Source organism: Schistocerca americana, chromosome 8 (genome assembly GCF_021461395.2).
Source record: "Schistocerca americana isolate TAMUIC-IGC-003095 chromosome 8, iqSchAmer2.1, whole genome shotgun sequence".
NCBI lineage: Eukaryota > Metazoa > Arthropoda > Insecta > Orthoptera > Acrididae > Schistocerca > Schistocerca americana.
Genome location: NC_060126.1, coordinates 46735818 through 46748198, shown reverse-complemented (window position 1 = coordinate 46748198; position 12381 = coordinate 46735818). Strand labels below are relative to the sequence as shown.

At 41.9% G+C, this 12381-nt stretch overlaps 1 protein-coding gene across 2 annotated transcripts in view; it reads right to left on the bottom strand.

Moving 5' to 3' along the window:
* Positions 1-12381, bottom strand: part of LOC124625773 (protein transport protein Sec24A) — a 144467-nt gene that overhangs the window by 77449 nt on the left and 54637 nt on the right. For both annotated transcript variants that reach the window (XM_047149213.1, XM_047149214.1), the window contains exons 6-7: positions 9901-9987; positions 80-195 (exon numbers count right to left, since the gene is read on the bottom strand). In XM_047149213.1, the coding sequence (XP_047005169.1) occupies positions 80-195; positions 9901-9987 (203 nt within the window). The remainder of the gene's footprint in view (positions 1-79; positions 196-9900; positions 9988-12381) is intronic.

The window sequence follows — 12381 nt, the reverse complement described above, 5'->3', positions numbered from 1 at the left end:
TAAAGAACTTTTTGCCAAACATGAAATCATACACAAGAGTAAACACAAAAGCAAGTCACTACAATAAAACTTCACTTACTCTGGGCTACAATTAACACTATCCAAAAATTCTTGGTGTAATCTAATTTTTGGTGGTTCAATTTTCTCAGGAGGTAGTATGTTTCGGTTCTGTAGAAGATCACAGCTTTCATGTCCCTGCAACAAACCAGACTTAGCATAAGTTGTTTGTTATTACTCCACCCATTCATGTGGTTTTCCACAAAGTATATATCAGTTGTTGTAACACATTATTTTGAAAAAGCAACACACAATGCACAGAAGAGTCTACTTTCTGTCTACTTTAGTAAAAGTTCCACCAAGCTTCCCTAGCTTTTCATTCAGCTTCACAAGTGGTGGTGAATTTGAGAGATTTCACACTTTCAAAGAGTGATTATTTTGAATTACTCTCAAATATTCGTCAGATGGCAATGAAAGACAGTCCCAGAATGTATTCACCTGTTCCCGGCATTCCAAAAGGAACTGGTGGAACCTCAGCTACACAATTTGATTATAAAGAAAGAATAAAGCGTATTTTATAATATACAGTTAAGATTTCAATTATGTCGCACATGCTTTCCTATTTACTAGTATTGTCCAGTAGATATCTCTTTAGTTTCTGTTATGGAAACAGAACAGCACATATGAGAAATTAAACAATCACATAAAATACACACAAATATAAAACATAACATACAAATTCAGTGTTATCTTTGTATCAAAGTATCTTGTCATGACCATGATGCAGGTATCAAGTACATGTGCTAATTCCTTGTTAATATCATTACCCTTTTATACAGATGTGTTGCTGCTGCTGGATAGTGCTATTATCACATATGTGATAAAATACTCTCTTATACACTATGGTGTTATGTATTACATTAAACACCAGTCACAGTAATTATCCCATACAAAAATGGGAAATTCACAAACAAAAATTACTTACCAATTAGTATTTAAAAAGCCACTAAATCTAAATAAATATGGCTATGATTGAGGAGGCAAAAGAACTGGCAGAAGTCAAAAGACAAAAATCTTGTATTGTGAAACGTTATCAGTGAATCAGTCCTCAAGGAAAGACTCTTTGTATGGCAACAGTATTACCTGAAGAAACTGGAAACTGACTGGGAAAACCACAAAATCCAATGGGCCCAAATTGCTACAATGGTAAAAAAAAAATCACTTATCGAAATTTTACACCAAAACGTTATGAGAAATGAAACCCGATTGTATCACAGAATCTTTAAAAGGAACTCCTGGTCTATAAGCGACTATCACTATGCTTGGCAATTTCAAATGAAGAAAGTTGTAACATTCTAGCAGATTACTTAAAGAAATTAGTAAATTGTGAAAAATTCATAAGCCCAATCAAAGCCAACAAAGACCTTCTCCAGTGCTCCGGGTACAGACGAAATGACAAAAACTAATCAAGTGCTGTCTCCAAAACAACAAAGTACCTACAGAAGACTCAGTAATTTCAAAAACACTGTTAAAGTGTGCACCTGAGTAATCAGTTAAAATCTTGTAACAGTAAATTTAAAAAAAAATTAGACAGAGGGCACCTACCTGAAGGCTGGAAAACAGCCCTAATCCATCCACTGCCCGAGAAAGGCAGCACAAAAAATGACAATTACAAAGAAATATCCCTGCTACTGATAACCTATAAAATTCTATCACTTTCCATACTGGAGCGTTTAGAAACCCAAACCGAACATCAAGTACGGGAGTACCAAGAGGGCTTCAGTAAAGGTTGTTCAGCTGAACAGTCCTGTAACCTCAAAAGCATCATCAAATGACACTCTAAGCTCACAACAATGTGTGTCAGTCTTTTTTAACTTCAAGAATGCCTGTGGTTCAATAGATGGCAAAATCCTGTTCAACATCCTTAATGAATTTGGGGTTGACAAACTGCTGGCATTAATTAGAGTTACACTGACATGCATATACCACAAGATAAAGTACGCAGAATTCTTCTCAGATTCCTCCAATATCAAAACACGGCTATCTCCAATGATTTTCAGTCGTGTTCTTGGGAGGGGGGGGGGGGACCAGAATCTGGTAACCAAGACTGATGGAACCTGACAACAACCTAATGAGAATGGGAAGTAAATCCAAGGTAATCATGACAGTCTGTAACTTCTGCCAGTGATATAGCCATACTGTCAAATGACACAAACTGCTACAATTCAACTCTAACTGCTAACATAACCGTGAATCAAACTGGACTGTACATATAATTTGACAACACAGAAGCGATGATCAACATCAAAGATGGCCTTCCCAAGAACTCCGAATGAAATACAGAGACATCAGCAGGGTAGAAAAATTTAAATACCTAGGTAAGATCATCAAGAAGAAACTGACCAGGTGCGAGTGGGAGTTCACTCTGAGGGTTCCATACAAATTTAATTGTGCATATAAACATTTCATCCATCCCAGGAATCGAAAATCTCGACGATTTTTGCCTGTTATCAACATCAATATTGGCAACATGTTGATCCCAGGAATTCCAAGAGTTTTGAGAATATTTGAAGTTTGAATAGCAAACAAATACTGAAGTTTTTTTTCGCATGATATAATCACAAATTAACAATGTTCTGATTTTTTGCCCCTTAATTGTTCTGTGAAACCTTGTTTATTCCAGATTTCTTTAACAAAATGGAGGGTCCTGTTAATGGCTAGCAGCTCTGCTGTGAACACACTACATGATTCCGGCAGTATATGGCGTTCCATGCCAGTAAGAGACAAAGTGCATCCCACCTTATCAATTTTCTTAGAACCATCAGTGTAGAAGATGGTGACATCCTGGAACTCTGCAAGGATGGCACATACAAGACACCAGAAAAATCATAGGGGCGACAGAGATCTTAGGACCCTGGAACAGATCAGTCCTAATCTGTGGTGTAGGCGCCATCCAAAAGGGGGGGGGGGGGGGGGGGTTTATAGGAGGGAAGACACGGGGTGCATTTCAGTGAGTGGAGGTGGAGATCCTGACAGAGGGAAGTGAGACACATGCCAGCTGGCAATCCCACCCATGGGCAAGTGTCAGGAGGGAGACATCCCTCGTTGCAAAGAAGACAGGGTACATTGGATGGTCGGGGAATTGGCGAATGGCGATTGCATAAGAAACCAGGAGGTGGCTCCATCATATTTGAGAGGGAGAATCCCCACTTCTGTGAGGAGGGCGTCGATGGAACTAGTGTGAAATGCACCAATAGCCAGACATACCCCACAATGATGAACAGGAGTAAAGCAGTTTCAAAGTGGAAGGTGCCGCTGAGCCATAAACCTGGCTACCATATCTAGTCTGGACAAGACCAGAGCACGGTAATGATGGAGAAAAGTGGTGCTGTCTGCACTCCAAGATGTGTGAGCCAGGAGGCGGAGAGCATTAAGCTCCAGCATGCAGGTAGTCTTCAGGTGGTGAATATGGGGCATTCATGTTAGTTTTTTTTTATCAAATATAAGGCCCAAGAAACAAGACTGTGCTACAACATCTAGGCAGTGGTTGCCTAAATGAAGTTCTGGATCGGGATGTACTGTGGGTTGACAGCAAAATGCATGACCCGAGTTTTGGAGGGAGAAAACTGGCGCCTTGGAGCAAGCGTTCAGCAGATGCTATCAAGTGGGAGTTGCTCCAGCTGCAAAAATCGACATATAATGCCAGAGTAACCAGAACTCCAACACAAGTTACAAGCCTATCGATGGCATCGAGAGAGTGTGACACTTAATACAAGAACACTGTGAGATCCATTCTCCTGGATCAAGGGGTGCTGAGTGAAATGCCAAGTCTAGCCTGCAAGGCCAGTGGGATAAAAACTCGCAGATAAAAATCTGAAGGGGGTCGTGAAATACCCAGTCATGGAAGGTAACTAAAATTTATGCCCTATGTAGGTCAAAGAAGACTGCAACAAGGTGTCTGCATTTAGCAAAAGCCTGTCATATTGTTGTTTCCAATCTGAGTAAATGGTCAGTTGTAGATCATCCTTCCCAGAAGCCACACTGATACGGGGACAAAACGCTCCAAGATTCAAGCACCCAACATAATCAGAAGCTAACCATCCTCTTGATCAACTTATAAAGTAAGCTGGTCTGGCTAATCAACCGGTAACTGTCAAGAGACCTTGGATTATTCCCTGATTTAAGGACAATTGTGGGTGGAATCTGGGCCTGAGGCCACGTCATGTGAAGAAGTAAGAGCCTACCAGGGTTCCCACTCAGTGAAGGGTTCATTACAAGATTCAGCTTGGTGGGGTTGAAACAGAGGTGGGTTCTACAATTCATCATTTCTGCCAGAGAAAGGTAGTGGGATAGGATGAGAACACCGATGCTGTCGCGAGGTGTTCTACAAGGATCGATGGATCAATACACAAAACACCCTGTGGGATAAGACCCTGGACAGTTGAAAGTCACTGGCTGCTGAGAAGGCTACAGACCTTGGACCAAACCTGCAATGAAGAGGGTTACATCCCCCGAGAAGAAACAAGTATTTTTTTATACTCTGTTTAATAATGTAGCAAACCTTAGCACGGAGACACCTAAAAGCGATAAGGTTAGTCTGTGAGGGTGTTATTTAATTTGTTGCAGTGCCCATTGGTGGTCCTGGATTGCGACTCTTACATCCTCGGTCCATCATGGTACCACTCGACCATGAAGGGGACGTGTGTATAGCAGGATAGCAGTGCCAGTGGCATTAAGAATAGTGTCAGAGATGTCTTGCACAACCACATCAATGCAATCTAAGAGAGAGTTGACAAAGTGCACAGCAAATGTATATATGGGCCACTTGGCTCTACAGAATGCCCAAAATGGGGGACGGTCTGCCTGGCGGTGTTAGGGGAACAACAGAATCACAGGAAAGTGGACACTGTCACAAAGCTCATCATGAGGTGAGACCTATGTAGTGAAGCCATGAGAGCAGGGGAGGAGATCGTGAGATCAATGGCAGAAAAGGTGCCATGAGCAACACTGAAGTGTGTAGGAGCGTCATCATTGAGGAGATATATCAAAGTCTGTAATAAGGTGGCCAATTAGAAGATCTCTAGTCACAGGGGGGTGGTCTGCACTGAAGTTCCCAAGGGGGAGATATGGGGGCGGGAGTTGCTGTATTAAGGTAGGCAGTTCAACATTAGGAAATGGCCTACCTGGAGGGAGGTCGACACTGCAAATAGTGATTGCTGGGGATCATTTGCACTCATACCGCTATTGCTTCCAGTTTGGTAAGAAGGGGAATCCAGTCATTAATGTCACAAAAGTGCAGACCCCTCTAGATGCTATCTCGGTAACGGCACAGTTCTGACAGAACCGTCCGATAACCATCAAACATTTCAGAGTGGTCATCACGGAAGTGCATATCTTGAAGAGCAAGACAGAATGGAGAAAAAAGGAAACTAGTTGTATTTCCAGTAGGTGACAGTAATATCCATTGCAATTCCACTGGATTATCGAGTGGTGAGAGTCCAGGTTAGACACAAAGAAGCCGAGCGGACATCATGTCATCGGGTCAGTGGTCACCACACACACGAGGATAGGGTGACATCCATAAAAACTGGATCTGATTTGGAGTGAGGAGGGGGTGGAGCTTCCCTAGGATGCCAGGGAAGCCTCATCCTTGGACTTGCACTGCTACTGCTTCTCCTTCTCCTCCTCCTCCTCTCCTCCTCCGTTAGAGGGTGGGAGCAATGTTCGGATTGGACAGAGAGCGACATGCTTTGGGACCTTTGACTGTGGTTCCCTTGTGCGAGCCGAGGTTGCAGGCTTTCTATCTTGAGAATGCCAGGGAGGGGTGTTCCAAGAGGGAGCCCCGTCCCAAGCAAGAGCCAGAGGAGAGGATTTCTTCTCTGGCTGAGGAGGAGGAGCAGTTTCTTGAGGGGAAGAGATGAGATCGATTGGGGTGGAGGAAAGGGAAGGGAGAACCACAGGAGATGGGGGACAGGACCAAGTATAGGAGGGAGAAAGGATGCAACAGAGGCAAAAGTAGAAAACACTGACACAGGGTGGAGTCAGTCATATTGCTGACGAGTCTCACTATAAGATAGACGATCCACGGACTTACAGTCTTGTCTATTCTTTTCTTACTTATAAGCAGGGCAGTCTGGTGAGCAGGGAGAGTGGTGGTCATGACAATTTGCACACACACAGGTGGCAAAACACAGCGACTTCTCTCATGGAATGGGTGTCCAGTCACCACACAGCGAGTCTGCCTTACGGCACGAAGACATATATCCAAAACGCAAGCACCAAAAGCACCTTGTGGGTAGCAGGGCGTATGGCTTCACACCACATTGGTAACACGTTGCTTTGACCCTCTCTAGGAGGATACCCCCTCAAAAGCCAAAACAAAGGCACCAGTATTGATGCATTAGTCTTTATGATCCTTCTGCACACATCTAATGAACTGAATACCGTGTCGTTTCAGATTAGCCCAGAGTTACTCATCAATTTGAAGTATGAGGTTCCAATTACAAATCACTTCCCGGACCATATTCAGAGGCTGATGACGAGCAATAAACACCAGGAGATCGCCAAGATGATCACAAGCACGAAGAGCTGCAGACTGGGTGGCTGAAGCAGCTTTGATTAACTGGAGATCCAACCACATCATGCCGAGAGACTCCACTTCACCAAACTTGTCCTTCATATTCTCCACAAAAAAACGATGGCTTTGTGGTGGTGAATGTGTCTTCACCCATCCCAGTACAGACCAGGTAGTGTGGACAGTGTTTCATCCTAAGATGGCGAACCCGGCTCTTCTCCCAGGGTGTGACCCGGAAAGGGAAGGTTTCAGGGTCATATAAAGCAGTAGTCAATGATCCGGTACCATTCCCAAGACAGCCATTTGAGAACAGCCAGATTTTTGCTGCTTGATCCACTTCATGCACCAAGCATCTACCCTGATACCACCCACTCCGAGCAGGGGCTCTCCCCCATGGCTGCTACCCAGCCACAGTACGTGTCGTCCGGCATGGTGGCTGTTGCCAGGGATGCTGATGCTCCAGGATGACAAGCAACCACTCCTTGGCATACATGGGGAAGCAACAGCTCAGGTATCAGTAGTGTGATACCTCTGTTGTCAAGGGGCTCAGCCTGACAGATACATAACAGCTTCACCACACAGACTTTTAACACATGCTGGTGACCTAGCAGGGCAGAAGGGGGGCTATGGCAAGGAAGGAAGGGGGAGGAGGGGGGGGGGGCAAGGGGCAGAAAGGGCAGGGCTCCACAGCGTGGACATTAGGGAGGGAATTCTTCCTCAAATGGCTCACACTGAAGACAGAAAATCTAGAAGTGGAGATCAAATAGGCAAAAGGAACAAAACCGCTAGGAATACAGGGAACCACATGGACAGCTAGATTGACATAGATAAGAATGCCAAGAGAAGGGAAGGAAGGGTCAGCAGAGTAGGAGTGAGGATGAGGAGCGAGGGTCACAGTGAAGGAAATGCAGCCTGGGAATGAAGAATGGGCTCCAATAGCTCAGGGCCCAATGTGTGCTGCGCAATAACTCATGAAAGAACAGTGAGCCCCTGGGGGAACCCATTCCTGAGAAAAAGGGATTTGAACAGTCTGACAGACAGACGTAGACAACAAAACAATCCTATTGGGGGTTCCATTTTTACCGACTGGACTAAAGAACCCTAAAAATAGACTGGACAAGGAAGCATAAAGTTGAAATAGCCTATCGAACATCACACACGATCTAAAACTAGAAATGCTTTTCACAAAACACTAAGATACATCACTATGAAACACTTCTGAAGCCAATAGCTATGTATGGAGCCACAACCCGATCCCTAAAGGCACACAAAAGGCTTGTCAAAGAACTGGAGAAAAAGAGCACAGAATCATTAGACCACCATCCATGGCATCCAATTACATGAGTAACATCCAGCAAACTTGATCCAATAAGGAATCCATCGCAAAACAGAGAGAATTACAGACAACCTGCACAATATGTGTAACAATTTTAAGGTACCTCAAAAGAATAGGCAGGAACAGGTTAACCAAGAAGATCTTCCACTTTTTTATTCAACTCCAAAATCCACAATTCTCTAGTTTAGAAATAAAAAAATCCTTGAACTCCAACAAATAAAACCCAAAGTCACTTGCTACAGGAATCTCTTCCAGAAGTCGATGTTGAGGAATGGCTAAACCAAGCTGAAGGAAATAAAAAGATGTGCTGCCCCTTGAATGATGGAGAGCAATCACGCCCATTCACAAAGCATGAAGGATATCTAGGCTTCAAAGAAAGCTTAGTTCTCTGCCAAATGTAACAAGACTTAACATGGTCCTAGATATCTCCAGCAAAATAAATGATGATGATGATGTAGTTATTAAAAGACTAATTATTGATTAAAATGTTCTTTAACAAACAGGAAGACAATATCATGGAACACTGTCTATACTTACTACAATGGTCCACAATAAATATGTCAAAATGTAAAAAAAATGGCTAACAAATCAATATGTAGATACTCCCATTGGCTTTCATTGGTAGCAGACACTAGTCTTCATAATATGTTCACAGGTCAAAACTAGTAATTTTCGAAATTGGTGAAATACAGTTTGATCTTGACTGTACATCATAATAATGTACTATTTAATATAACTGAATACTCTTATTCAGACTGTGTCTTCACTGTTAAAAGTATGGCATATGCCACACCAACTGAGGTGCTGGAATGACACCACACACATGTTTTCAGCAGTCTCTCACAAACCACAGGTCATGTTCCAGTGGCAGATTTCCCATCCTTTTCAGCAAGTATGGCCACTGTTTGTTCCTCAATAACATGGAGAGGATTTACAAGTTGGCACTCACAGAAAGATATTCAGGCATCATGATGGCCTCACGATGCCTACATGTCTTGGCAAAGTATCACACAATTTGGATGACGCAACCTGGCAACCTGGCTGAATACCTGGTGGTGATCTTTCCAATACCCAACCAACAGACCGAATAAAAAAAAAGATTGAAAATTTCAGATGCCGTCCACATTAATACAGGTAATTCAGAACAATTATTTAGTGTTACCAAAAACAGCTAAACATTGCAGAAGTATCTCTACTGAACAATTCAAAATTGAAAACATTACTCCAGTAAAAACATGCAAAATCACTGTCTGATATCTTTAGCTTCATCATGATCAGCCATTTCTATCACAAAATGGCAAGGGCTCTTCAAGTCAAACATTCAGGTGCACTTTTAGCAGGTTCCTCCAGCACTAGTGTGATCTTGTCCTTATTTCACCAGTCTGGTGGTCTTCTTCTGGACCTTCATCTGCTTCCTGAACTCAACTGCATCACCAGTTTTGCCCACCTCTCATGTTTGCCTCTAGCAATGTGGCCAGCCCATTGCCAGTTCAGGTAGGCCGCTCTTTGCAAGATGTCCTTGATCTTTGGGAACGATCTTACATTACCCGACTTCAACATTTCCTTTTTTATTGCTTATTACATCTTGTACAGATCTTTATATATCTCTTGTGGTAGGAGTTTGCTAGACACCAACATTCTTAGCTTATTTAATGAAAGAACACAGCTGATCACAACAGAATAAAATGCTTTGCTTCCTGTGACTGGAAACTGGTAGCCCTCAGAATTGAGAAAAATCTGATAAAACACACCAGATGTAGTGCACTGTTTGTTGACAAATCAATGCCACCTCTAGCACACTATTTGGAGATAAATTTACTCTAGAACAGTTATAAAATTTTCTTTACACTACAAAAAGAACACCACCCACTAACAATTATATTCCACAAATTTTTACGTTGTTGTTTCAGACAGAAAAATTAGGGTATAGCAGAAGAAAGCAAGAACTTCTCTTACAGGCAAGAGACTCAATTACATTGTAAGATATACTTACCCACAATTTGTTGAAACCTTGTTGAGCAACTGACATTCCAGACATCATCTGACTGAGATTATCTGGGCTGGTAGGCTGATAATCAGGCTGCAAAAAATTTAGTCAACAATGTAGAACTACTGTAGCAGAGGCATAACAAATTGTTATATAAAAATCAGTGATAGTAAATTAAATTACTTACATGTTTAAAATGAATTCTCATACCAAAGGGACACAGAAGATTAACTTCTTAATGGCATATAATGCTGTTGAAACTTGACAAAGATAGTGTCACAGTTACATAGTTTCAGAAACAACAGTTCCTCTGACGAAAGCTGGACAGAAATGTAGGCAACAAAAGCTGTAGAAATTATATGGGGACAACCACATAGCTGATGTCGCCAAATATAGGTAAAGTTGTCAAAACTTTCATCCAAATTTGACATCTGCCTCACATGTCCTAAGACATTTTAAATTACACAAAATCGTTGAAGTATGCATGAGGTGGTATGTCCATCAGACGAGAAAATAATCTTCAATAGTCTCATGGACACTATTCAAGGTTCTCCCATGTAGCAACATCATAATGTTGGTTCTCCATATCCCACTTTGAAACTCATCCATAACTACCCATAAAATACTATGCTTCACAAGCAATTTATAAATACATTTATATCTACACTCTGCAAAACACTGAAGTGCATGGCACAGGCCATGTACAACTGTACCAGTAATTAGGGTTTTTTTCCATTCCATTCACATATGGAGAGCAGCTGTGTGCATGCTGTAATTATTCTAATCTCATCCTCACAATCAATAGGGGCTTGTTGTATATTCCTAGAGCCATCACTTCAAAACTGTACTTGAAACTTTGTTACCAGACTTTTTGGGATAGTTTACATCTATCGTCAAGATTCTTCTAGTTCAGTTTCTTCAGCATCTCTGCGGGACACCCCCATGGGTCAAACAAGACTGTGAGCATTCATACTGCCTTTCTCTGTACACATTCAGTATACCCTGTTAGCCCTATTTTGTATGGGTCCCACACACTTGATTAATACTCTAGAACCACTAGAATGAGTAATTTATAAGCAATCTCCTTTCTAGATTGATTGCAGGTCCTCAGTATTCTATCAATAAACCAAAGTCTATCACCTGCTTCACCCACGACTGAGCCTATGTGATCATCCCATTTCATATCTCTACAAAATGTTACATCCACGTATATGTACGAGTTGGCCGATTCCAATTGTGACTCACTGATATTATAGTCATAGAATACCATGGTTTTTTGTTTTGTGAATTGCGCAATTTTACGTTTCTGAACATTTGTTAATATAATATTGTCTGCAAGGTCATTAATATACAACATGAACAGCAAGAGTCCCAACACACTTCCCTGAGACACGTCCGAAGTTATTTCCACATCTGATTATGACTCTCCATCAAAGATAACATGCTGCCTCCTCCTGACTAAAAAGCCCTCAATCCATTCACAAATTTCACTTCATACCCCATATGATTGTACTTTTGACAATAAGTGTGTGTGTGTGTGTGTGTGTGTGTGTGTGTGTGTGTGTGTGGGCGCGCGCGCGCGCGCGCGCAGTACAGAGTCAAATGCTGTTCGGAAATCAAGGAAAACTGCATCCTACCTGGTTGCATTGATCCAAAGCTTTCAGTATGTCATGCAAGAAAAGTGCGAGTTGGGTTTCACATGATCGATGTTTTTGAAATCCATGCTGGTTGGCTTTGAGGACGACACTCTGTTCAAGATACCTCATTATGTTTGAGCTCAGAACATGTTCTAAGATTCTGCAACAAATCGATCAAGGATATTGGACTGCAGTTTTGTGGATCACTTCTACTACCCTTCCTGTAGACAGGTGTGACCTCTGCCTTTTTCCAAGAACTTGGCAGTTTTTTGTTCGAGGAAACAGCAAAAGATTATAGTTAGAAGAGGGGCTAAATCAGCCACAAATTCAGTATATAATCTGACAGGGATTCCACCAGAGCGTTGAGCTTTATTCTATTTTAACTATTTCAGCTGTTTCTCAACACCATTAACACAGACTTATTTCACTCATCTCTTCAATGGTACAATGGTTAAATTGGGGCTATTTTCCTGGGTTTTACTTTGTAAAGGAACATTTTAAAATAGAGTTAGGCATTTCAGCTTCCTTTTTGGTACCCCCAATTTCAGTTCCTGTCTCTTTCATTAGGGACTGGACACTAACTTTGCTGCCACTAACAGCCTTTACATGCAACCAGAATTTCTTTAGGTTTTGTGGAAGATCATTTGACAGTATCCTGAGACGATAGTCATTTCTCACTTGTCAGCCAAATGCATTGCATTTAGCATTTCTCTATTAACAGCCCTATGCTACCAGTTATGCAGTAATCTCCGTTTCTTTAGAAGTTTCTTCAAAGTGACGGTATATCATGGAGGTTCCCTCCCATTATGAAGTGTTCTACTGGGTACATATCTATCCACTGCATCATCAA